The sequence below is a fragment of the Protopterus annectens genome, chromosome 8.part1 (assembly GCF_019279795.1).
Source record: "Protopterus annectens isolate FY-2018-M chromosome 8.part1, PAN1.0, whole genome shotgun sequence".
Lineage (NCBI taxonomy): Eukaryota > Metazoa > Chordata > Ceratodontiformes > Protopteridae > Protopterus > Protopterus annectens.
The window spans coordinates 76834186-76859977 of record NC_056742.1 but is presented as its reverse complement, the minus strand read 5'-3'; the positions used below and the strand labels follow the sequence as shown (position 1 = coordinate 76859977).

General features: G+C 41.3%; 1 protein-coding gene across 1 annotated transcript in view; it reads right to left on the bottom strand.

Annotated features, from left to right (window-relative positions):
* Positions 1 to 25792, bottom strand: part of GPI (glucose-6-phosphate isomerase) — a 236822-nt gene that overhangs the window by 40759 nt on the left and 170271 nt on the right. The window contains exons 13-14 of the mRNA XM_044081684.1: positions 17449 to 17578; positions 17294 to 17370 (exon numbers count right to left, since the gene is read on the bottom strand). Coding sequence (XP_043937619.1) covers positions 17294 to 17370; positions 17449 to 17578 — 207 coding nt within the window. The remainder of the gene's footprint in view (positions 1 to 17293; positions 17371 to 17448; positions 17579 to 25792) is intronic.

Below are 25792 nucleotides of genomic sequence, written 5' to 3'. Positions count from 1 at the left end.
AGGGAGCAGGTAGTTGAGCAGGTCTTGGAAGGATTAACTCATTATGCCATTTTTCTGTAGGGGGGTGGCTTACTACTCCTTGCTTTGGAAGTGGGAGTCCCCCACTGCTTGGGTCTGTACGCAGCCAGAGACCAACCTAGGCGGTCTGCTGTTGCTGGGTTTAGACTGAAGGCCTGGAAGAGACTGGAAAGGATCAATTCTTTGAAGGCCAATGCCTAAAAATTCTGGGAGGCTGTACTTGTAGGAAATCTGTAACAGTCTGCATAGATTTAGCTTCTTCCTCCACCCTTTTGAGGACTTCTGCTTTTTTGCCAAAAAGGCAGTTTTGGTTTAAGGGAGCATCCAGTAAAGTACAGTTTTGTACCTACCATAAATGTAGATGTTCGAGGATCCACATTGCTGCAGTCCTAACTATTGGGTAGTCCGCTGTCCAGTCGGCCCGAATACCAAAGTATATGGCTGACTTCGGTCAGGGCGCATTAGACTGACGTCAGAACGTCAGGGTACTAATGCGCATGACCGACGTCATATCCTCAGTCTTTTCTTGCCCCAGATGTCAGAAGACCCTGAAAAGATAAGGCCAAAAACCAAAAACTCCCAACATATCTGCACCAAAATATATACAAAATATACAAAATTAGCAGAATATAACCTCACCTACACAACCACCCCTAAACACAGAGGGGAAGGAGGGAGGGTAAATTGGACTGCAGCAATGTGGATCCTCGAACATCTACATTTATGGTAGGTACAAAACTGTACTATGTTCTTCATTCCACATTGCTGCAGTCCTAACTATTGGGTAGAATCCCAAAGCAGAGGTAAGGGAGGCTGGCAAATCATAAGGAAGCAGGAGCTGATAACATGCCTTGCAAAATAGCTGTGGCAAAACCAGCCCTAGACTTAGAGTAGAGAGGAAGGTGGTAATGCTTAGAGAAAGTATGCACTGAACTCCAAGTAGCTGCCTCCAAAATATCCTTAGTTGCCACCCCTTAAAAAGCTGTTGAAGTGGCAGTAGCCCTAGTGGAATGAGGCCTAATCCCAGCTGGAATCTCCTTGCCATGATGGGAATAACAAAATGCAATGCAAAACCCAATCCACCTAGAAATAGTTTGTTTTGACACAGGCTTGCCCTGAGAACTCAAAGCAAAAGAAACAAACAACTGCTGAGACTGCCTAAAATCCTTAGTCCTGCTCAAATAATAACGCAATTGCCTGTGTACATCTAAAGTGTGCAAAATCTTTTCCCCTTTATTTTGGGGATCTGCATAAAAGTAGGCAAATGAATAGTTTGGTTTAAAGCCACACTAGAAACCACTTTAGGCATAAAGGAAGGATTAGTGCGTAATGATACCCTATCCTTATGAAAAATCAAAAAGGCTCAACCGCCATAAGGGCCTGTAACTCAGAAACCCTTCTTGCAGAAGTAATGGCCAACAAAAAGCAGTCTTCCATGACAAGTATTTCAGTTCAGCAGTAGCTGCAGGCTCAAAAGGTTGTAGAGTAAGTTTCTCCAACACAAAATTGAGATCCCAAGCAGGAGTAGGAGCTCTACGTGGGGGTCTTATATTCTTTGCCCCTCTAAGAAATTGCTTGAACAAAGGATGTGAAAACAATGGTGGGTCACAATCATAGTGAGCTGAAATTGCTGCAGCATGAATCTTAATGGAAGAGAAAGACAAACCTTTGTCCAATAACTCAGTAAGATATTGAAGAGCCACACTCAAATTAGGCTCTGAAATCTCCAAATTCTTTGCTGCAGTCCAAAATAAAAATCTCTTCCATTTTTCTGCGTACACTTTCCTTGTACTAGGTCTTCTGGCTTCCATAATCACATTTAAAACTTGAGGAAGTTGAGACCTGCTGTCCTTCAAAACAGAATATGCCAGGCTGTTAGATGGAGAGTGAAGCTTGACATTGAGCAGACGACCGTCCTTCTGAGACAACAGATGTGGAATCAAGGGTAAAGGCCATGGAGGCTTCTTTACCAGACTCCTCAGTAATGGGTACCAGTGCTGCCGAGGCCAATCTGGAGCTATTAAAATCATCCTTGGCTTGTCTTGTCTGACCTTTAGAAGCACCTTTGGAAGAAGAGGCAGAGGTGGAAACGCATACACATGAAGATTTTTCCAACTGAAAGAAAGAGCATCCACTTTCCAAGCTGTGTGATGAAACCTCTTTGTGCAAAACTTTGGCAGCTGGTGGTTTAGTGGAGAAGCGAACAGATCTATGTCTGGAGTTCCCCAGGACACTGTCAACTTTTGAAATACATGAAGATCCAGTTTCCACTCGTGGGGATCCATGATTTGTCTGCTTAACACATCTGCTAAGGAGTTCTGTGCTCCCGGCAGAAACCTTGCCTGAAGAGTTAGTTGCAAGCTTAGCAGTCTCCCATAAAATCATTGCTTGCCTGCACAATGGGTAAGAATGTGTTCCCCCTTGTTTGTTGATGTACCACATGACAGTTGTGTTGTCTGTTAGAATCAACACCTGCCCTGGAAGAAGTAACTCTGTGAAAGCCATTAATGCAAACTGGACTGCTAACATCTCCTTCATGTTGATATGTAGATGCTGTAGTCTGGCAGGCCACTTGTCTTGTATCCACTTTCCATTTAGATGAGCTCCCAAGCAATGTCTGAGGCATCTGTCGTTAGAATTTGACTCGCCTCTGGTCGGGTCACAGAGAGTCCCTTGTTTAGGTGACATTCCTGAGCCCACCACAAAAATTCCTTTTGAATGCAAGGTATTATTTGAATGACAGTGTCCAAATCCTGGCAGTGCTGTGTCCATACATTTTTGAGATGCCATTGTAGCTTCCTCATATGCAGTTTGGCATTGGGAAGCACCAGAATACAAGATGCCATGAACCCTAAGGCTTGAAGGACTGTCCTTGCAGTCAGCCCGGACTGAAGAGATAGTTGATGGAAGTAACTGGAAAGATTATTTTGTTTGTCCGGGGTTAAAAAGGCCATCTGGGCTGCTGTATTCAGTCTCACACCCAGAAAGCACATGTCTTGAGAGGGTACTAGACTGGACTATTTCGTTCACAGAATACCCTAGGCATCTTAGCACTGCTATGACATATTCCAAATGCTGTAGAAGGTCTTCCTTTTCTTGAGCCAGAATCAGGCAATCGTCCAAGGATAGATTTGAATTCCTTTTAGCCTGAAGTAAGCTATCACTGGAGCCAGAACCTTTGTGAATACTCTGGGTGCAGTAGATAAGCCAAAGGGCAATGCAGAGAACTGATAATGAGAATTTCCAGCTCGAAAGCAGATACTTTCTGCAACTTAGTCTTATAGGCACATGAAGGTAAGCTTCCTTGAGATCTAAAGTTACCATCCAGTGATCCTTGCCCAGCAGAGGTAAAAGCTGTTGTAACGTCAACATTTTGAACTTTGGAATGTCCAGATAAGTGTTGAGGATAGATAAATCCAAAATTGGTCTCCACGTGTTCCCCTTCTTCGGTACTAGGAACAGGCGAGAATAAAATCCTAGGCCCCTTTCTGGCACAGGAACCGGCTGAATGGCCCCTATCTGGAGTAACTGAGAAATTTGCTTGTGAGCCTCTTGTCTTTGTAGAGGAGGAATGTCTGGCATGCCTTTGAAAGGAGGCAAGGTATGGAAATAAAACCTGTAACCGTGGTGAATGATATCCAGAACCCATTTGTCTTGGGTAATTAAATCCCAATTTTCTTTGAAAAGAGACAGTCTTCCTCCTAGAGGTGCCGCCAGGCGAGAAGGTACTGGCAGCTGAAAAGGCAGGTCATTGGGTCTGCTTACGAAAGGACTGACCCCTGCCCTCACCAGAAGTCTGAGCAGGTGAACTCCTGCCCTAGGCCTAAAAGCACCTTGAGCTCTGCCCCTACCACGTCTAGACCTACCCCTAGACTGGGAATCATAAGCAGGATAAGTCCATCCCTTAGCAGGCCAATTTCTACTAAACTTAGGAGGCTGCACCTGCAAAAAATCCTTAACAGTTTGCATAGACTTAGCCTTGTCCTCCATCTTCTTTAAAACTGCTTCCACAGGCGAACCAAACACCACATCAGACTGTAAAGGAGCATCCAAAATCCTTGTCTTAACATGCTCAGCTAAGTTCTGATCTCTCATCCAGGCGTGCCTACGAAGAACAGAACCAGTGGCAGCCACCCTGGAGGAGGCCTGCACAGCATCAAAACCACATTGCAAGGAATGTTTACCCACTTGTTCAGACACATGAACTAAATCCTGCAACTCTTTACACTCAATACCTTCCGCCAGAGCATCCACCTTAGATTTCAACTGTGAAAGAAGATAATTCTGATATTTTAACATGTGAAACTGACAATTCAACGCCCTCATGGCTAAAGTGGAAGAAGTATACACTTTCTTTCCCCATCTATCCAAAGCCCTTGCCTCTTTATCAGGAGGGACAGGATTTTTAACAACTGAGGCCTTCACACCTTTAGGCCCCTGAGAGACGGTTTCGGGTCTGCCCTAGGACTCTTAAAAGATAGTTATGAGCTTCAGGCACCCTATAATACCTATCCGGTTTAACTGGGGCAGGAGGCAAAGATTCAGGATTCAGGAAGCCTCTGCAAAACATCTTCCACCACATTCAAAACAGGAGGTATAGCTAAAGGCCTATGCTGGGGTAAAACAAGAATTCCCTAAGCCTTTTCCTGGAATCAGAGAAATCTTGACCTTCCCATTTAAAATGCTCCCTCATGGAATGCAGAGTCTCTGAAAATGAAAAATCCTCAGGTGGAGAAGCAGAAGGTGTAGAATCATCCACATCAGAATCAGAATAAGGAGGTACTCCTGCAAGTCTTCAGCCGAAGACTCCGAAGCCTCGAGCATTGCTCAAACCTCTCAAACTCAGGTTCCACCCTAGGCCTCTTATCAGGAGGGGGCATAGAACCCCTAATCATAGTAATCAAATCCTCTGCCATTTTAAGCATATGTTTCTTAGGCAAAGATCCTGAAGCACTAGGAGAAACCCCCACAGAAGCTAAACTTGGCCTGCCCCTCAAAGAAGCCTTGGAAACTGAAGGGGAGGCTCTAACCACCTTAGGAAGAGAGGGAAGAACAGCCACCTGAGAAGCCCCCTCAGCCTGGCCTACTTCCTGAGAGGATACATCCTGTAACAGTAAAGTCTCTCCCTGAGACTCCAAAGAAACACCTGGCAAAACCTCCGGCTCCACTGAGCCTCTAAAGAACCGGCGTCTGGGACTGTCGGTTCCTCCACTCTAGGCTTTGCTGTTTTGTCCTTGCGTTTTTAGCGAAGCGGCCGGAACATCCGGCGGCATTTTATAATTACAACGCTTCCCAAACACTAACCTGGCACAGTCTAACCTTCTCTTAATAGTGCGTTTGTTAAATCTAGCACAAGAGCGGCATCCAACAACGTCGTGCTCAGGCCCTAAACAAGGTATACACAAAGTATGGTAATCCCTATGAGGTATCTGTTTCCCACAAGAAATACAGTTATTCACTTTTTCTGACATCCGGTTAAATACTGAGGCAAGAAAAAACCAAAATATTCCCCAACGGGGTACTTAGCCAACTTTGATTCGGTCTGAAACTCTGGCTTCAGAAACTTTCAGAACGCCAACCTGCACTCGCAAAATTGCTTCTGCATCGGACCATGCGGCAAAAAAGACTGAGGATATGACGTTGGTCATGCGCATTAGTACCCTGACGTTCTGACGTCAGTCTAATGCGCCCTGACCGACGTCAGCCATATACTTTGGTATTCGGGCCGACTGGACAGCGGACTACCCAATAGTTAGGACTGCAGCAATGTGGAATGAAGAACATCTTAGCTTTAACATGATCTGGCAAGTTTTGCTCCTTAAGCCAAGCATGCCTTCTAAGTACAGACCCAGTGACAGCAGCCCTGCAAGATGCTTCTAAATAGTCAAAACCACATCGCAAAGTATGTTTACATACTTGTTCTGCAGAATGCATTAAATCCTGCAACTGTGTGTTAAGCATAGTCAGGAATCAACATAATTTTCTGTTTAAGTAGTCCCATAATATGCTGCTAATACTTTAACATATGAAACTGGCAATTTAAAGCCCTAATGGCCAAAGTAACAGAAGTGTATACCTTCTTACTCCATCTATCTAGGGCTCTAGAATCTCTATCAGAAGTGGTAGGATTTTTGGCAGCAGTAGCCTTCATGCCTTTTGGTCCGTGGAAAATGGTCTCTAGATCCACAGAAGGATTCTTGAAGAGGAACTTGAGTCAGGTACTCAAATACCTGTCAGGTTTTCTGGGAGCTGGAGGTAGTGTCTGGGGAAGGCTAGATTCCAAGAAAGCATCATCTACAATGCCCAGAACAGGAGGGATAGCTAGAGGCCTGTGTTGGGGCAGGCGAAGAATTCCCCAAGCCTCTTTTTGGACTTGGAGTAATCCTGGCTTTCCCAGCAGAAATGCTCCAAGAGTATGCAAGGTTTCACAAAAGGAAAAATCTTCTGGAGGGGAAGCAGAGGGAATGGAATCCTCTGCATCGGAATACTCATTAGTAGATAAAGGGCAAATCCTGGTAATCAAAAGGAGCAGAAATATCAGATTCATGATCAGAAAAATCAGCAAGAAATTCACTTCTAGGTCTCTTAAGAGGGGGAAGGCTGGCTTCCCCTAATTAAGGTCTTCAGCCATTCTAAGCATTTGTTTTTGAGGCATATAGGCCTGAGCTTGGGGTTTGGTCAGATTTCTAGGCATAGTGCAAGTTTTATTCTAAAACGACCAGCCAGCACAATCCAACCAATTTATTCACTTCTGACGTCTCGGCACAAAGCCTTCAAGGAAGATAAATTACAAACCCAAATCACATGTTTATATACCAACTATTAATTAGTTCAACATTGGTTGGAGCAGGAAAAAGGATCCCCAATGGGGTACTTATCTTTTTTGAAGACTTCGGATCTGAAACTCGAAAATGAAAATTTCAGGAGTCTGCAGACTGGCACTTGGGAACTGCTTCTGCTTTGGGCACTGCACGGCAAGAAAGACTGATGTAATGGCGTCAGCTGTATGTTTTATACCCTTGATCTGACATCATGGAAGAAGAGACCGCATCTGACGCTGAAATCTGAAGACTCTGGTATTCAGGCCGGCTGAGGGCTACCTGCAGGCAGATCACCCAAATGTGACGACTGCAACAGTGAAACACGAAGAACATCAGCAGAAGAGTTAAATCTGTGTATATTGGGGAGAACTGGAAGTCACACTAAGCCTAACAAACACAAACTGTGGTGCTGCAAGTAGCAAAAGTTACCAGTCCTACCAAAGAAGGAGAAACAAACCTCACTTTATAACAGTTTAGAACACTGGACTAAAGTATTACCCCAGTAAAGTTATTAATATTTAAAGATTTCCTAACAGAAGTATTTCATAGTAGTTAAGTACAGCATGCAATCAGGTATTTTAAATGCAAGCAGGCAGTTTCAGCGACTGCTGTAAATTCTAGTGATATTGAAGAAGGTATTTAGCTGTAAACAAATAAAGGCTTTACACTGCAGCAAGTCTAAGCAAAATTAAAATCAATACAGTGGGATCTTTGGCTAGGAGAGGTGCAAATATTTTGCCACAAATACAGAAGAATTTTTTTTTACTTAACCAGGTAAGTATACCAGCCCAAGAACCCTTTTCAAGCATGACCCGGGCCTTTTAAGGCATTACACAAAGTAATGCAAGAAGTGCAACACATTTAGTACAGGACAATATAGCTTTGGCATACACAAAGATGAACACATGCATTATATATACACACATACAGTTCTGGAGGAGGCTGGGAAGCCAGAGAGACTTCATAAACGGATGTATTCTGATAAGGATGAGATGTTTAACATCTGAAGGATCAAGATCTAAAAGTGGAACCTGCAAACGTGCCATTTTTGGTTAGAGAGTGAAAAGCAGCTGTTGTGTTGCTTACCTTAACCTGAATCTGTATTGTCCGATACAAAACATGTCATTTACTTATATATTTTAGTTACTGGCTGTATAAAAAGGTCTACTAGTTTAGCCAGGGGGTCAAACTCTACCTTTAGTCATGAATGTTTAGGTTGTGGTGACTTTGCCATAGGAATTCATTACACATTTAAAGAAATTGGGTGCTAGCTTTGTTTTTATAGAGGTGGAGGTAAACAAGAATGTTCAGTTCCAGCTAGACTGATTTTTAAGCAAAAACACGGAGGAAAACAAATGGGAAAAATGGTAGTTTTCTTGCACTTGCAAACTAAATTATACTTTTATTGGCACCTACGTCTAGCTGAAAACAAGCAGCGTGGAGGTGCAGGTAAATCACGAGTCACATGAACACTGCTTAGAGAAACCTACAAGGTGTGATGGAATTAATTTTTAAAGCACTATTGGAAAGTGGTTCAGTGAAGAAATGGAAGCTTGAAACAATGAGAAGCGACTGGTTATACACAAGTAGTAGCTTCCCAGCAGACTGTTTAATCTTAACCTAAATTGTTAGGTCAAGTTTAGTCAGTGTACTCCCCACCACCCACACAATTTGCATGCCCACAGCTGACAGGCTGTATTGATCTTAAAATGCCCCAGATACTATCCCTCAGAGATGGGACTACAGATAGCATGCTGGGCAAGGGAAACTGAGAAGCAGCCTGCAACATCACGTCCTTCCTGGCCTGCATAGCCAGTGTGAATTTCTGATATGAAATAAATGGGTACAGTTAGCAATATCACATGTAACACCACACACAATATCCATCAAGTCCAGCCCCTCAGGATGTTGTAGTTTACTGGGAATCTGTTCTGTTACTACAGCACATCAGGGATGTGGATATAAACAGAACCCCCTCCCTTCAAGAATGGGAAAGTCAAATTTGTTCCTTCCCACCCACCAACTCCATCACCAAAGCTAGATCTCTTGGGTTACAGCAAGGGCTCCAGCCAGTGCACTTCAGACCAAGTTAAATGAAGCCATGCAAGTTGTTTTTCAACATCTGATGGAATTTGCTCCCACTTGCAGATTAACACATGCATTATCATGGTTACACATAGTGTTTTAATTAAGGCCTGTGTGGGTACAGCTGTCAATTTGGGGCAACTGCTCCTATATGCAGTTCTTTATGGAACTGTATGTAGTCGTTTGCTAGGAGTTAAATGGATATGGGTTCAAAGAGATAAGCAACTACATACAAGACGAGACTGCCAATCAGTGCATTCATGCAAGCTGGAAACATTCAAAAGAACCATCAAATATTCATGAGGACCATCCCACAATGTGCTAGTGATAGCTTATCAGAATGCCTGCTTTGTCAACATTAACATGGAATGTAAATACCCTTGCAAGTATGAAAGAGTACCGAATTATATGAAGTGCAGAGTACAAATAGCAATATTACACGAGGTATTCAGATAGAAATGAGCAGGAGTGAGACGAGATTTCAGGATGAGCATTCAAAGTACAATGAATGGCATAATACAGATTATGAGTAAGGCCACAATAGTAACACGATAAAAAGGGCAGTGGCAGGTTTTTGGCAGCAAGGGGATATGGGTAGGGAAAGAGGATTATAGCAACATGTTACATTCCACCAAAAGCTAATGCTGTGGATTTTAGGAAAATCTTGGGATAAAAACTTTCCTTAGTGAACATGCATGGGTGGGGAAGAGATGACTGGAATTTGTTCTGCAAAAGTGAATGTGCATCAGGAAAACAGACAAATGGATTTATGAAATAATTTAAGATGTGAATTCACAGCTTGTATATTCTGAGATCCAATACTTTGGATAAACTAGACTAAATAGAAATTTCACAGCAGCATGTGCATTTAATTGAATCTTAAAGACCCATCTAGTAAACCAATACATTTACTGGTGCATGATGCAATATTTTTGTCTTTTGGCTTTTCCTGGTTAGGGGTCACCACAGTGGAACTCTGGTCCGCTAATAACTGGCAGTAGATTTTCATGAACGCCGAGGTGCCAGCTCGATATGAAACCTTCAGCAAAGGTACGCCCATTGAAGATGGAGTAATTAAGTGCCAATACTTCATTTTCACACATCTGTTAAAGGAAGAGGAAAATAAGGAATAAATAGTGGGTATTGGATATTACAAAAGATGGAAATTTCAGAAAGGATAGCAAATGGGACAGAGTGAAAATGTACTTTAAATGAAAGATATGGGAAAGTAGCAATAGGAATTAGAGTTGACAGTTGAACTGCAGAATGAGAATTTCACAGAATAAGAGCAACTGCAGAGCACAGTATTTGGACAACATGCATACGTTTAGAAATGTTGCTGTTAGGCAAGGAACGTTTGCTAGCAACTCTCAAGCACAAAGAGGTCTCAAAGACTTGGGCTAAACTTAGAGTTTTAGCCAGACCAAAGGGGCCTACAACTAGAAAGTCTACAGGACAGACGCTTGTAAATTTCTTAAAGTTTATAAAATCAGAATAGGGAAACCAAGAAAAGGCACAAATGTAAATTTAAAGCAGTTATGACAAAGTTAGAAGATGCTCAGTAGCAGCAAATACAAGAACAGATAAAACAGAAGTATGAAGGAAGTCACCAGGAACAGATAGTATGTGAAAATATGGAAGTTAGGAGGGAAGAGTGAAACTGGAAAACTAACACTTAGAAAGGGGGACAAGTACCAGCATCTTGAAAGAAAGCAGTAGTGGCTGTATTCCAACCAAGATGCCAAAACCAAACCAAGAAAACAAAAAGCACCACGATGAATGCAGCAATAGGAGGCAAATTTCAAAATGAATGAAGGAAACAGTGAAGCAAATAGCATAATAAAATTTAGTTATCCGCTTTCTTTCTGATTAAGTCTTTCGACGAAAGCAGATAATTAAATTTTATTACGCTATTTGCTTCACTGTTTCCTTCATTCATTTTGAAATTTGCCTCCTATTGCTGCATTCATCGTGGTGCTTTTTGTTTTCTTAGTAGTGGCTGTATTACTGAAATAAAAATCAGACTTCATAAGATTGATTTTGATTTTTACACAATCATGAAAAAGCATCTACTGGCATAGAGAAGGGCAAAGATGCTACCAAAACTGACTAATCCGTATTTTTGTGCAGAGATTTTGCACATAATAGAACAATGATCCAAAAGGGTGTAGCATAAAAGCACTCCTATTGGTGGCAAGTCCTGATGCAGAGAAAACTTTCAGTCAAATCAGACTATACAAGTACAGTAATAGCACTGGTGTTCTCCCATAGAACAGAGTAAAAAAAACTGCTTGAAGGGTTGTCAGTAAGAATTAAAGGTAGGAAGGCTCTGACAAGATGCACTTAATTAAAACTAGGAGGGGGAGGGTCTTCCCCACTTCTACAGCCTCTCCTCCAGTGAGTCATTAAAGAAAATGATTCGCAAAGATAAGCAGGTAGTGTTTTATTTGCAACTATGTACTTTATAAATTCAGAAGAGGGCATTTTGGTGTTTGAAACCTTAATAATGCTTCAGGTCTTTTTGTGGTACAAGATGAAACAAAAGTATAGTGGTACACTTTGTACTCACCACATGAATTGGTTCAGGAACACTCATTCTTGGGACATAAGATTTAGGTGGATGGATTAGGAAGGATTTGGGTCAAGGCAGCTAAATATACTTGATGCTCTTGATTAAAGCTATGGATAGCAAGATGCAAAGTTAGTGTTTAGTCATTGTAATTTAGGTCAGGTGCATTTATCAAACCTTTTCAAACAAATTGCGTACAACAGCTGAGCTGAAGGCATTCAGGAGGGGAAGGTGGCAAGTGTGATCTATTGGATTTTCCACAAACAAGGTGGTTTAGAGTTACCAGATTTGAAAGAGTACTCCAACACAACTCAAGCAGAAGGTTACAAATAAAAATGGAAGAGGATAATGAAATTGGGGAGACTTCAGATTTTGACTGCAAGTTCTTACAGAAAGAAATGACTATTGGATAAGTAGCACAAGTTTAAAAACTAAGCCAGTCAAGGAAGGTAGTGTACCAACAGCAATGTTCAAGATGTGGTATGTAAAATAGAGAAGGGGTGGAATTTAGCAAAGGCACCAATGCACTGAGAGTAAATAAAATCAGGAAAGGTAAGAGCAAAGGCTAAGCAGCTTGGATTGCAGGTTAGTGCTAGAATTTCCCATAAAGGATTGTTATAGCAGTGAAAGGATAAGGGAGCAGTAAGTGAAAGGCCAGGTCCAGCACAGATTAGTCTGTTCTAAAATATACTCTTGCATATAAAGTGCAATATAGAAAGTATAATTAAGAATCCGATCATAAAAGATTATGAAGAACAAAGGCAAATTACAAGAAAAAATGCAAGAAATCTGTAGGGTTCCTAGGTACGCAAAGTTCAGGTGGTTTGATTTTTGCATGGAAGTGTATATTCCAAAGCCAAGATTCTTACTCCGGTAAACAAATGTAGTAATGGCAAAGTAGAGAACATTGTTGTAAATGTAATGAGATGGCAGACTTTTGAAGACTTCCTATATAGTATTCAAATGCTGGTAGAACAAATGGTAGTAACAAGGAAGAGACTTGAGCTGGGATACAGCACCTTAATTGCCTAGACACCAAGGCCTTACAAAAATTGGTGTTGTCAATAGGGCATGCTGCAGGGATTTTATAGACATTGGACATATGGTCTCCATCCTGTGTTAACACACAGTATGGAGGAAGATGTGTGCTCTATACAACTCTTCAGACAGGGGGAGCTCATCAAGCCAAGTCAATCATCCAAGGAGATTGGTCAAACCCCCCCCCCCCCAAAAAAAAAAAAAAGTGGCCATGAAACCCTTAGGTTTGGATTCATGATGGGCATCCAAGGAGGTTGGTACCATCAGTTGCAGCCAGTCATGGCAGCAAATTGTGATGCTGGTATCTGTTACTCACTGCTCAATCTGCTGAATTTGTACAGCACGCAGAAAGTTACATTAGTTTCCACATGAGAAACAAGTTTAATCTTCAGATCTAGCAGTCTGACAACTAATTTGTTTAATTCATCTGCAAGATAATGTTGGAATCCTAGTACAAGAATAGTAATTTAACATCTTTTTGGAAAATTGGGAAGATGAATACATGCTTCCCACTGCAATTCAGGACTGTACTCACTAATAGGAAGGGGGGGATTGATCACTGCTTTGGAGACACTGCTCCTTTAGGGCCATTACAGCAACACCAGAAATTCATAGCAAGCCACTACCAATATGCTCAACTCTGCATACAGTTGGAAGTATCCACAGTAAGCAACTTTAATATGCCCTTGTCTGTACACAGCTGGAGGATCCCATCCAGTCTCCTTGGAATAAAGTAGGGGGTACAAGAATGGATTCTTTCCAAGCAATGAAATATTTGCCTGCAAGGGACAACACTGAAGTTAAACAGAAAGCTTCCTGTACAGTCCTCCAAGGAAAAGGGGGTATTTGATTATTACCCCCCCAATCATCCCTGAACCCCAGGATCTCCCAAAATTTGGGATCACATGGGAGGAGTTGGGGTGTCCGCTTAAATCACCAATGTCCAAGATGGGACTCAACATATTTCCGCTTACATCCTTACCTTTAGGCTCCTCAAAGAGTACATATCTAAAGTGAGGGGGAACTGAACTGAAGACAGCAAGTTCTATGGCAGCTTGCCATTTTTCTAGTCTTGGATATTATGAAGGCTGCAGGTTCAGACTGAAGTAGACCTAGGTAGAAGATGGGACAAAAGTCAGGCATGGCTACGATGCTGATGACAGGACTGACAGACATTGGAGTCATTACTGCCAAAGGACCCAGTCTGGCTCCTAAATGCTTAAACACTGAAAAGGCTGATAACAAACCTCTGCACTGACCGCCAAAAAGGCTCAGAGGCAGAAGTGTGAAGGGGTACAGAGTATCTGCTCAGACATCCTGGAGTCCCTGACCCATACCACTAAAGACAGGATAAACCAAGTAGAGCGGATCACCACTAAAAGTGGTCAGAGTGGCCTCTGAGTGCTTGAAAAACACCAAGAATGGGTCCATTTGGATATGGCCAAAACAAAAACTAGAACCAAATCCCTGTCTGCCCTGAAATCAGATGGCAGAAGATGAGCCCCATCTTCGCCTCAGCTTGCAGGAGCATTATCTTGCAAGAATGCAAGTCTACAATATTCCTGTGACTAGTAGGTCTAACTGAAGAATAGGACAATTTCTGAACTCTGAAGTTAGAAATGCATTACTCTGTCCCTTAACTCGATGTCCAGACTTTGTACAGCAGTAGAAGTGTCACAAGTATTCAGTTCTTTAGCCCGCTTTCTGAACTTCCCATTTTTCTGCTTTTCCAGGTGTGAAGACAGTTTTCTTTTTATAAGCCTTATTGTGGGAAATAATTGGTTGAGGGGGTAAGAGGAGGATTCCTTTGCTCCCCACCCTTACTCATGAAACCAGCTGTAATGTTTATTTGTATGGTTCCTCGTCAGATTTCACAGTATAATGAAAGAGCTCTTAAGTATACAACAGCAAAGGCAGTTACGAAGTGAATTTTGTAAACGCACTTCAGAATTCTTACAAGCAGAATGCCCTATATACAAAACCAGTTACAGACTGTTGTGAAGCTTAACCTATCCAAAAGGTTAACATTCTACAGAAGGGGAGTTGCTGTAAGACTCTTTATAGAAAAATTCAGAAAACCAAAACCAAACCAGGACAGAACAGCACCAAATGAGTTACAGCCTTGGGAAAGGGCAACAGTAAAAAAAAAAATCACAAAATACTACACTGAGGAAAAGCAGAACTTGAAAGCAAGCAGTTTACCATAACATGCAAGAAACTTCAAGACAGATGCAGTCAAACTCAAGAGCAGCCTAGGGCCATTTTCAAGTGCGCTTTTCAAGCAGTAAACCTAAAACAAAGTAGAGTGCTGTGCAGTATAGAGCAGCTAGAATATGGGAAGGTTTTCTGCACAAAGTAGAGCGAAGCCCGAGGCCAAGTCATAATGGTTGAAGAGGATGGACTGGATCATTTTAGAACCAGTGTGACATTCTGCACCAAACAGCATGTCAGAACCCAGTAAATCAAAATGTAGAGCAAATGAAGACAGCAGACATCCTGAATGTGCCTTTACACCTTATGTAATACCCCCCCCTCTTTTTCCTGCCCACCTCCCAATGAAAAATCCTCCCCCATTACCAAGATCCCCAGCTACACCCATCGAATCAAGGATATCACTTGGATTTCATCTGAATCAAAGCTAAGGTCACAGAACCACTAGCTTCAGAAGGAAGGTTCACCTGAGCAACAGATGACAGAATCCGGTCTTAAAACAAAATGGAGAAAGGTTATTACTATGTCAGTCTAAAAAAAAAAAACAACTCTCCCTGGCAAGCAGAAAGCACATCTGCTCACCAGAAGAGATTTTACATGGAGTAGGCTGAAAAGTGTCCATGACCTAGAAGCTGGGGAAGTGCAACCACTAGACGTACTAACCTGTAATGAACAGAGCATGCAAGCCAAGATGGTTTATGCTATTTGACGGCAAACTGAACGCAATTTAATGCAGAGAATGAAGGGATTCCACTGACTTAAGCTAGAACTAATGCTATTAAACATACAGCTCAGCATCCGTGTTTAAAGTAATCCACAAAAAAACTTAAAGAAAATCAATTCAAAAGGCACTTTGAGTGCTCAGACTAAAGTGAAGGATACACAAATAGTCCAGTTAGGAACTGCAGAGTACTGTTTGGGTATTTCTGCAACACACTTGAAGTGTAGATCATTCAAAATTTCATAACTTGCATCGAGACAGAAACAAGTGGAATGTATTTTTCCTTTTCTTGCCTGCTGAACATCAAGACTTGGGAGTAAACAGCAGAAGAGATCTACAAGGGCATTCAGGCAGCCATGGAAGTAGTTATACTTAAAGCAGCTTCCTGACAGGGAAGCTGCTTTAGGCACTTGGCCTATCCCTTGGTGGCCAACAGGAGCACCCAAGTTACTACAAGTACTCTATGGCCATCCCTGCACATGCAGAGGGATAGTGGTCACAAAGATGGGCAAAGCCCAGGTCTCCATTTCTGGCTAGTTCAGTAATTTGTAAACATCTCACTTGGTGATTAACTAGCTAGAATAGCCATTCCAGACCTGCAAGTTTAAAAGCTGAGGAGTTTAAACAGTCACAACCCAAGTGCTCCAACAAAAGATTGTTTACATGTAAAACTGACATAGTGGCTTAAATCTAAACCATTTTAAACAGCTATCTTCAGAGTTAGGATTTCCAGATTTCACTGTACCAGAGCTGTGTAATCTTAGTTTTACAAGGTAAGTTTGCTCACTGTACTGCAGCCTAATTTTATATCTCTTTTGGTGATCATAGATTACAGTGGAAGCCTGTTTTGTTGTACTCGTGTCTGTTCATAGATTACAGATAAAGTCCCAAAACAATCCCTTTACTTATTTTTGCAGTATGGGTCTTAAATTCAATTCTGTCTGACTAATGTTGGAGACCTCATGAAGCAAAAAAGATGAGCTTTAGGTTATGAAATGCTGCTGCAGATAATGGGTTTTCAGAAAGTCAAATGGCATACTACGAAAAGTGGAGCAAACCAAGTAACTGTCAGGAAAATCACAGGCACCAGAAGAAGCTGGTCAGGGAGAGAAGTGAACAGTCATTGCCAGCTCAACCAACCTGGGGTAGGAGTAGATGAAAGTGGTTCTTGTGCAACTCAGTGCGACACCACATACTAAGAGCACCCAAGTGTTACCTGGTGAAGTCTGAACTTGCCAAGACCATGCCATCATGCTGTCAGTGCACTTCACACTAGCAACAGAGGAGAATCTGGCATGCAGAGGGCATACCTCCCCTTGGGGAGCACTAAGGGCAGTGCTATGAAGTGTTATCAAAATGGAGAGAGTGTTCCAAGAGGAGATGGTAGGCCATTTCCCCCAGGTCCAAGCAAGCTGGGCTGCTGTACCACCCTATCTTTGCCAGGGAATGGACAGATGCAAATTGCTAGGGAGGAACAAATGGGACTAGGGTTCCTGCCCACCCTGGGAATGCCTAGAACCTGTAACATGGGTGGGCGTACACATGAAAAGTAGCTTCATAGTCCAGCCACAAAACTATAGCTGCACTCAAGTACTGGAGATTAGAGATCTTTGAGGAAGTGGATGACTGAACACAAATGTTACGAAAATGCATTTCTATTAAGTAAACTGGTTGTTAGGGCATACCTCTGGACATTACTATGGAGGATGAAGCTAACAAGACAGAAGGTTCAATATATCCACTTCAGAAGTGTTGCTACTAGGATGGACATAACCTAATGCAATCTAGTTTACATGCACTATCTCTTGCCTACAACCATTTTGTTTTTACCTTGTGGTGAAGTCCATTCCTAATAGGATGCTGAGTTTGAGCTGGAATTAAGAAGTCTGCAGGAATCTTACGAGTACCTGAAAAAGAAGACAGCAGTGAGCTGGCAGAAGAACCTTCTAATTGAAGACCAAAACTCTTCATTTGCAAATAGCTACCTTGGTGAATAAGCTGGTAGAATGCATGCTGTCCATTTGTTCCAGGTTCGCCCCATACAATGGGCCCAGTGTTGTAATCTACACAAGAGCCCTTGCTGGTAACGTACTTTCCATTGGATTCCATGTCACCCTGGGAAAATAAAATGTTAAAATTCAAATACAACAGGCTGAAAATACAAAGACAATGCAAAGAGGTCATCGCAGGGACCCCTGTTTTGTTTTAATATGCAACCCAAACAGCAACACATTCACAATCCCAGGACCCGATTTCAGAAATGACAGAGGTGACATCAACCAAACAGCAAAAAAATGTCACCATTTATTGCAGATTACAGCAGCATATCCGATGGCAAAATCTGCACCATGAACTTTTCAAAGGCAACCAAATATTCAAAATCAAGCAAGACCTCAATCTACACCAAAACCATGCAAACTGAGGAATATGCAATTTGGAGTCAATGAAAAATGCAAGACTGATTTACACTAGCTCATTCAGGAGCATAGCATCTGAAAGAATAAACAGATTTAGTTGCACAGCCCGGTAAACTATAAACTGGCTCTGGGGCACATTCAGCTAAACTGACTAAAAGCCCATTCAAGGTGTTCTCATACAATATGCCCCTGTGCACACATCCATCGTGCATACTCCCAACACCAAGGTCACAAAGCATAGAGAAAGTCTGAGAAGTTACAATACAGCACAGTCCACCCATAAAGTAGAAAAGCTTTTCTTCCCTGCACAAAAGTACAGTCCTACAAGTTTCAAGATGTCTTCACTTTTTTTTTTTATACCACAAGTTTAACTACCCATTTTCTTCCTCAATGCAGGCATTTGCCTGTGAATTTTGGCCAAAGCTAATACTAGCAATTTGCCATCTAATTAGGCTACAATCCAGGTTCAACAGACTCCCTAACAGCAAGCAAGTCTTGCATAACCCCATGTCAGATTTTATATTCCAAGCAAATGGAAGCACCACCTAAACAGATGCAAACAATGTTTCAGTTCATTGTGAATTTCATTTATATTTGACATTTAGATCTTTAAACTATTTATATACCAAAATCCTTAATGTTTAGCTACTAGACTTAGATTTTAGGTGAAAACATGAACCTAGAACTACTCGAAACAGATGGAGTGCAATGCAAATGGAATTTCATAACCTTCTGTTTTATCATTTGCTGCACTTAAAACTGTATAGTATTTCTTCCTGCAGCTTCACTTTTCATATCAGTTTAAAGTGTTCCTCAACCCTGCACCACTCCATGGTTTAATCCACAGCCTTCATTTGCTTACTCTGAGCTAGTCACTAACCAGATTTTACTCCTGGGACAACCCTGGAAATGGTCTAATAGGCTTACCCAGTTAACTTTGGTTCCATCTCCTACAAAAATGAAAAGTATAGATTTGCAGTCTAACCTATGGTATAATTCTCTTGCTGGCCATTCCACTGGAATATACAGAACTTATATTCTTTTGTTCCCTCCAATCTGTTCCTTGTGAACAGTGGTTTCCTTTCAACAAATGCCTGCATCAGTAAGAAAGGATCAATGAAAAAATTGTTGCATATGCTAGGGGACACTGCTTTATACCCTTTAAGGGCACGTGCAGAGATGCCAAGCATAATGGGATGTCCATCTATTGGCCTGGTATTTTAAGACTTTTCTAACAGCATTTTATTCAAGTTGGTAACCTGAGTAGAGCTACAACTAGACTGCACATTTCCACTCAACTTAGGACATCTGGCTGCCCTTTAAAACAATGGTAAACATTCCAACAGATGCACAGTAGCAAACCTAGTAACTGTAGTAGATTACTGAATAACCAAGTAAAGTGCTTTTAACCAGACCTGCCATCACATGACCATAAAACATGTTCATTATGGTACATCAAACATTAATATGTAAAGAAGCAAAATTTAAATACAAAAATTGGCATTCACTTCTGGACAGTTAAAATGCAAGAATACAGGGTAATGACAACCCTGACAAATCCAGGACTGCAGCCACATAGTACCATCCAGGAGGTTGTATACAACGGGTTACGATTTAAATGAGTCATCTGTTACCAAGATGTTAAAACATGCCCTTTACTGCATCTCACTTTGTGCCAGGGATGGACTACACCTCTCAAGATGTCCATCTTTTGGCTAAAAAAATGTATCCACCCACCCCCTTAGTGCCTCTAGACAAGGGCAGTTTAAGCCTTCTGAAGAAACTAAACAGAATCCAGATATTAAGGTACTGCTGCTCAATGCTAGGAGCCTAAAAAGACTAAACCATACAAGCACAACCTACCCTCAAAAAGGTCAATATATGCATAGTCAGACAGTGAAAGCACAAAGTGCAGGGTTTACTCCTCACCTCATACAGGTCCACTACCAAAGAATGCAGTAAAGGAGGTGTCTTATTTTCTTAAAACATCCCACAGCTGGACTCTAGATTACCTGGAACTCCATGTCCAACTCACTATTAAGAAAACCCCTCATCACATCACGACCAACTATAGAACCCATCCCCCTTGGCCTTTCCTCCCAACCAGTATGGTGTCTATGTACCAAGAGAAAACTATTCTTCTAAACAGACCAACTAATCCTTCATAAACTGGGAGGCATACATCAAGTGTGCATGACCATAGGATTTCTGGACTTCAGACTCTGGACCAGTTAGCCCTTACTCCAACCAGAGCCTATGAAATCCTGGGCTTGGTCTTTGTCAATATAGGGCAGCTCTACTTCTCACAAATTGTGACCTCCTCACTAGTCAAATCTGACTAGTCAAAGTCATCTTAGGAATAAAGGTTGAAGCATCCTCAAATAGCTATTCAGAGACTACACAATGGCTAATCTAAACCAGAGTGATGACATGGCTAAATTCAAAAGATCCCTCCACCTGGACAATCTCAGCTTACAGAATCCTTTCTATGCACATATAAACACTTGCTGTTCCAGTCATAAAAAACACCAAATTCAGAAAAACTGACACGGTGCAACCTTAATACAATGCTACAGCCAGAGTCCAATGAACTTCCCAAACAAAATAAAAGGTATAAAAAGGACATTTATTTAATGCTTTCTGATTAAGTTCTGTGTATGAGGATGAAAGTCCCATAAAAAACCCACACTGCAATTTATATGAATTTGATTGCGACATTGCTTGTAAGATTCAAGACAATACAACTTTAATACATTAAAATTCAACCAACACAAATACCAGACTTTTATAAACATAAAATGAACTTAAAATCACCCCTTAGGTGAATCTTTACTGTAATTTAGCTGCTAAACTTCAAACTAGGCTGAAAAGATGCGCAATCATCAATTCCTGGGTAATACGTGGCATGTAGTTTAAGTTGCCATCCAAGTTCTTTATACTTGAATGCTGTTTTAACATTCCCTCCTCAGGGGTTCAAAAGTAACTTGATTCAAAATTGCAAAGTTAAAACTTTTCAAAAAATATAATAAAAATAGAGACGAGTAGTTGAAGGCTTAAATAAAAGCATTATGTTCAAAGTCCTTAGAAATATCAGTATCCACCCCCCCAAAGACCGCATTTAATTTTCCCTTCATAAAATAAAATGCAGGGCATCCTGACCATTTGGCAAGATACACCACTAGTTTTGGACAGCTGCCTTTGTAAATATATAAACTTCAGAATGAACAGTTTTCTAAAACCAAACTTCTCTTCAGGAATGAGCAGAGACTGCATATACCACACATTACCTTTTTCACATTCGAATCTCTATTTGACCCTCGCGTTCGAATCTGACTATTTGACCCTCCTTCGAACTTATGTTGAATCCGGTCTTGTGAAGGAGTAGGTGTTCTCCCCCTAGGTGAAGGATCACACTAGGACTGGCCTTAAAACAGTTAGTTTTTTTCAAATATTCTTAATTTCAACTGACCGAGAACTAAAACTACTAGAGGTTTTTTTTTTTGCTACTGGGGCCTGGATATTAGTAGGCAACTTAACATCAAATTGCTTCTATCTAGCATCCCCTTCATCTTCTACTTGAGGTCTAGTAGTGTACCAGGGAGCTGGGATACCCCATGGGTTAAGATGGGAAAAATACTAGAAATGTGAAAAAATCTGGAATGGAATGTCAGAGATAAAGTGTGGGAAGATCATATGGCAATGAAGCAAGTTTTACAGCAGTTTGACAAACTGGTGAATTGTGTATAAAAAGTATAACAATACACGAGTGCAACAGAAGAAAAAGACATCAGCAAAAAAAAATTCATGAAAGAATAGTAGAGAAAGGGGCACAGGAAGACTACTTAAATATTTAGAGAAAGGTATTCTAAAGGGAGAAAAGGGAAGCTTTCCCATTTTGGGTAACAGACTGAAATTTAATGAAGGATTTGAAATGTACAGAATATGTATGAGAAGGAAAGTGATATGGTTATGTAAAGATGTAAAAGGAGGTAGTAAAAGAAATGGAAAGAATCTACAGGAAAGTTAGGAGGATGCTATAAAGAATCTGTGCCAGGTCCAAATGCATTAGGGTATGTATATTTATTAAATTTTAAATGTACACTTTTTTTTTTATTATATATACATACATGGGTCTACTACAGAGCTGAGACCATATGATACACATTTCAAAAGTACGAACACCTGAAAAAAAAAAAAAAAAAAAAAAAGGTTCATTGATATTTTTGCCCCTTTGCAACTCCCACACCCCGTTATTTAAATATACCAACTCAGATCATGCTACAGCAAGGAAAAGGTAAATTTCCTATTCCATGCTGTACGGAGATCTCCGTTCAGAACGTTCAAAGTTTATCTTCAATCATATGGTCTCGGCCATCTGAAAGTCGAAGTTATAAAATTTCAATCTGCAGGGGACCCACATACACAAATATATATATATATATATATATATATATATATATATATATATATATATATATATATATATATATATATATATATATATATATATATATATATATATATTCTGGCAAGGCAAACAGAATAAGGAATTAGACAGCAAATTAGCGATTTTGTTCTTTTAAAACAGAACTTAATCAGAAATAGTCAAACCACACTTACAGAACATGAAATCATGAGAAAAACATCCAATAGACTTCAAAAAACAAATTAAAATAAAACCAAATTAAAATAAAAAAAAAAATTTTTGTACTAAAAATGTACGCCATACAAAATGCATCTATAGCAATATAAACACACAATTATATATGTATATAAAAACACACGTCAGATGAAAAGTACGCTTTTCTGGAAATAGTGAATGAATTAATGGATGGCGGAAAGTAAAAACATTTGTAAGAGGGTTATAACATTTACATGGAAAAAAGTAAAGAAACGAGCCCAATTAGGTTGGAAAACTCAATATAAAATATTTAACATTCATAACTGATGGAGATCATGAAAGAAATGGATGAAGGTGTGTACAAGGTTAAAGGTAAGGAGTAAATGAAATGCTAGTGACAGTTAAAGTGGTCAAGTATATGGATAAGGGAAAAAAAGGAAAAAGTGACTGATGTGGCTAAGGCATCCGTTAATTTTCCCATGAATACTTTGTAAAATATGACAAAGGGGAAAGAAAAATAGCAAGTACAATTTACGAACATTCTTGTGCATCTAACTGTAAATGGATGGGTAGGAAACAAATTAAGACCGGGATGAGGAGTAAAGCAGGATTGTCCATCAAGCATGCAGCTGTCTGCACAACTGCTTTTATTACTATCACAAACATGTAGATCAAAGTTAGGATGGTAGATTGGAAGTAAAGGGAAAGTTAATATTGTTATCCTATGCAGATTTGGTCTTAGTAGCCAAAAATAAACACTGTATTAAACAATTTTAATAAAAAAAAAAAAAAAAAAAAAAAAACTCTTGTTTTCCATACTTTTCTAATAGTTTGTTCCAGTGATTTTGCTGATCCCTGGGTTTGGTCTTGGTTCCTGTTTTCTCCATTTTCCTTGTTTGGTCAAGGGGTAGTTTCTTTACTCACTAGTGGGAGTAGGGAGTACTGAGCTGCCTGTTTGTCCTCAGAGGAGTGGTTTAAGGCAGTAACTTGTAGTTTATTGGCCATTTTGGGTCATTTCCTGTCTTTTCCAGCCCCCTGCTATAAAGCACGCTTTGGCGCGAATTAGCGCGTTAGCGCGGAGCTGCCACTGTTGCACACTAGGGCAGCGCTGGTTAACCAGGTTTAAACTAAACTATTCGGGCTACCTAAAGTCCACTCTTCAAATTTTCCCTTAAAACTACCTTCCTCGAACCATACTACTGATCAAATCAGCATATCCTATAACTAAAAAGATCATCTCTACTTGACTCCAAGTAGACTATTCTCTATCTGTTAAACCTAGCACTTGCTCCTACAGTACTTATTACCGCGATACGGCACTCTTGTCATAGATGGTACCCCATAAAGGTAACCCCCCATTTCTCGGTCACCCACGTCCCCCTGAATCTTTTTTAAAGTTTTTTGTCTATCCTTCTAGCATGTCGAGGGATCAGTTGCTAGTGTCCTCTCCTGCTCAGCTGGTGAACCTGGGAATATTGAGGCAATGTTACAATTGCCTCATGTACACAGACAACCCTCTCCTCCTCCCACAAAACACAAATACATGCGAGAGATGCAACTATACGGCCAAACTGGAGGCTGAGCTCTCTCAACATAGGACTGGCAAGACCAGTCAGGAGGAGAAGGTTACCACACACACTATAGACCCAGTCTCACATAGTACCATTACAACCTCAAATCATACACAAACACACAAAGACATACTCGGAGGCTCTGATCAAAAATCTACCAAAACAGCAGAGGCCACCAAAGCAGACACCCAAACAACCACCACCTCAGAGCACAACACCTGCAACACATAGACCTCACAGTCAGAGTGTCAAACAGTCACAGCCCTTGAGGCCAAACACAATGCCAGACACACTAGTCATTGGTGACTCCATAGTCAGACACACTGACGTCCCGCTCACCAGACTGAGTAAGGAGAAGGTCACAGTAAGCTGCCTGTCGGGCGCTAGAATCCACCACATAATGCAAGCACTCAGGTCTCTCAACAGCAGGTACAAATATGACTCATTGTCCACGCTGGTGTAAACGACCTGAGACGTACCTCCTTGGACTACATGAAAAGAGACATTGAGGAGCTCTCTGATTATGTAGCCCAGGCAGGTATGACCCTGACCTTGAGCAGTATCCTACCTTCACCAAGAATGATGCCACAATACAGAGATAAGATGATCAGCTTTAACAATTGGCTTAAACACTGGTGTCATTCAAAGGGGATCCAGTATCTGTCTGCCTGGGATGACATGCTGGACAAGCCACGCTGCTTCGCAAGGGACGGCTTGCACCTGTCACCCCTGGGATTCCGGATATTGGCAAAGGCTCTTGCCACCCCATAGTGCCTTTTTAGGCAAGGCTCAAATTCTAAACCTACCACCCTAGAACACAAAAAAGGGAAAAAACTACGGGTAATGCTGCTCAATGCCAGAAGTCTAAATCTCAAAATGCACGCACTCGAGGCCCTTCTCAGTATGGAGAACATCGATGTCTGTGCTGTGACAGAAACCTGGTTCAAGGCTCCTGAGAGCACCCCAGCGCTATCAGGTTTTACCTCATATCATGCATTCCGCCCTCTAAATACGTACATTACCAAGAAAGGAGGTAGGGTATCCATATTCATCAAGGACACCCACACCTCAAGACTGGTGGCAACGCACGATGCATCGGAGACCATCCAGGTGCAATTAACCATAGGCAAGACTGCTCTGCAAATTGTAGCATGTTACAGGCCACCCTCACAAACTCAGGAACCTCACATGGCCTTCCTGAAAACACTAGAGGGGATAAATGTATCACCAAACACCATCATACTAGGTGACTTCAATCACCCTAATATAGACTGGGAACACTACTCAAGCCCAAACACCCTAGCCCAAAAGTTCCTGGAATTCATAAACTCAAATGCCATGGAACAACTAGTCACCATCTCCACAAGAGGGGATAACATACTTGATCTCATCATCACGAACATGGGAGCACAATGTTCAACACCGGAAGTATACCCCTCACTGGCGAGATCAGATCACAAACTAATCTCGCTGGAGGTCCTCATCCCACCCCCACCTGAAATAAAAAAGACTGCAGTAAAGAACTTCTCAAAAGCCGACTTCACACTTCTAAAGACTAGTGTGGTCTCCTTTAAGGCCCCCGAGCGGGAAAACAGTACTCAAGCCGCTGAATCACTTACAAATGCCTTCTACCAGCACCTGCAGGACTGCATGGATAAGGCAATCCCAAGCAAAACAAAGACTCTTTGTACCAAAGGCAAGCGTCCAGTCTGGTGGACCC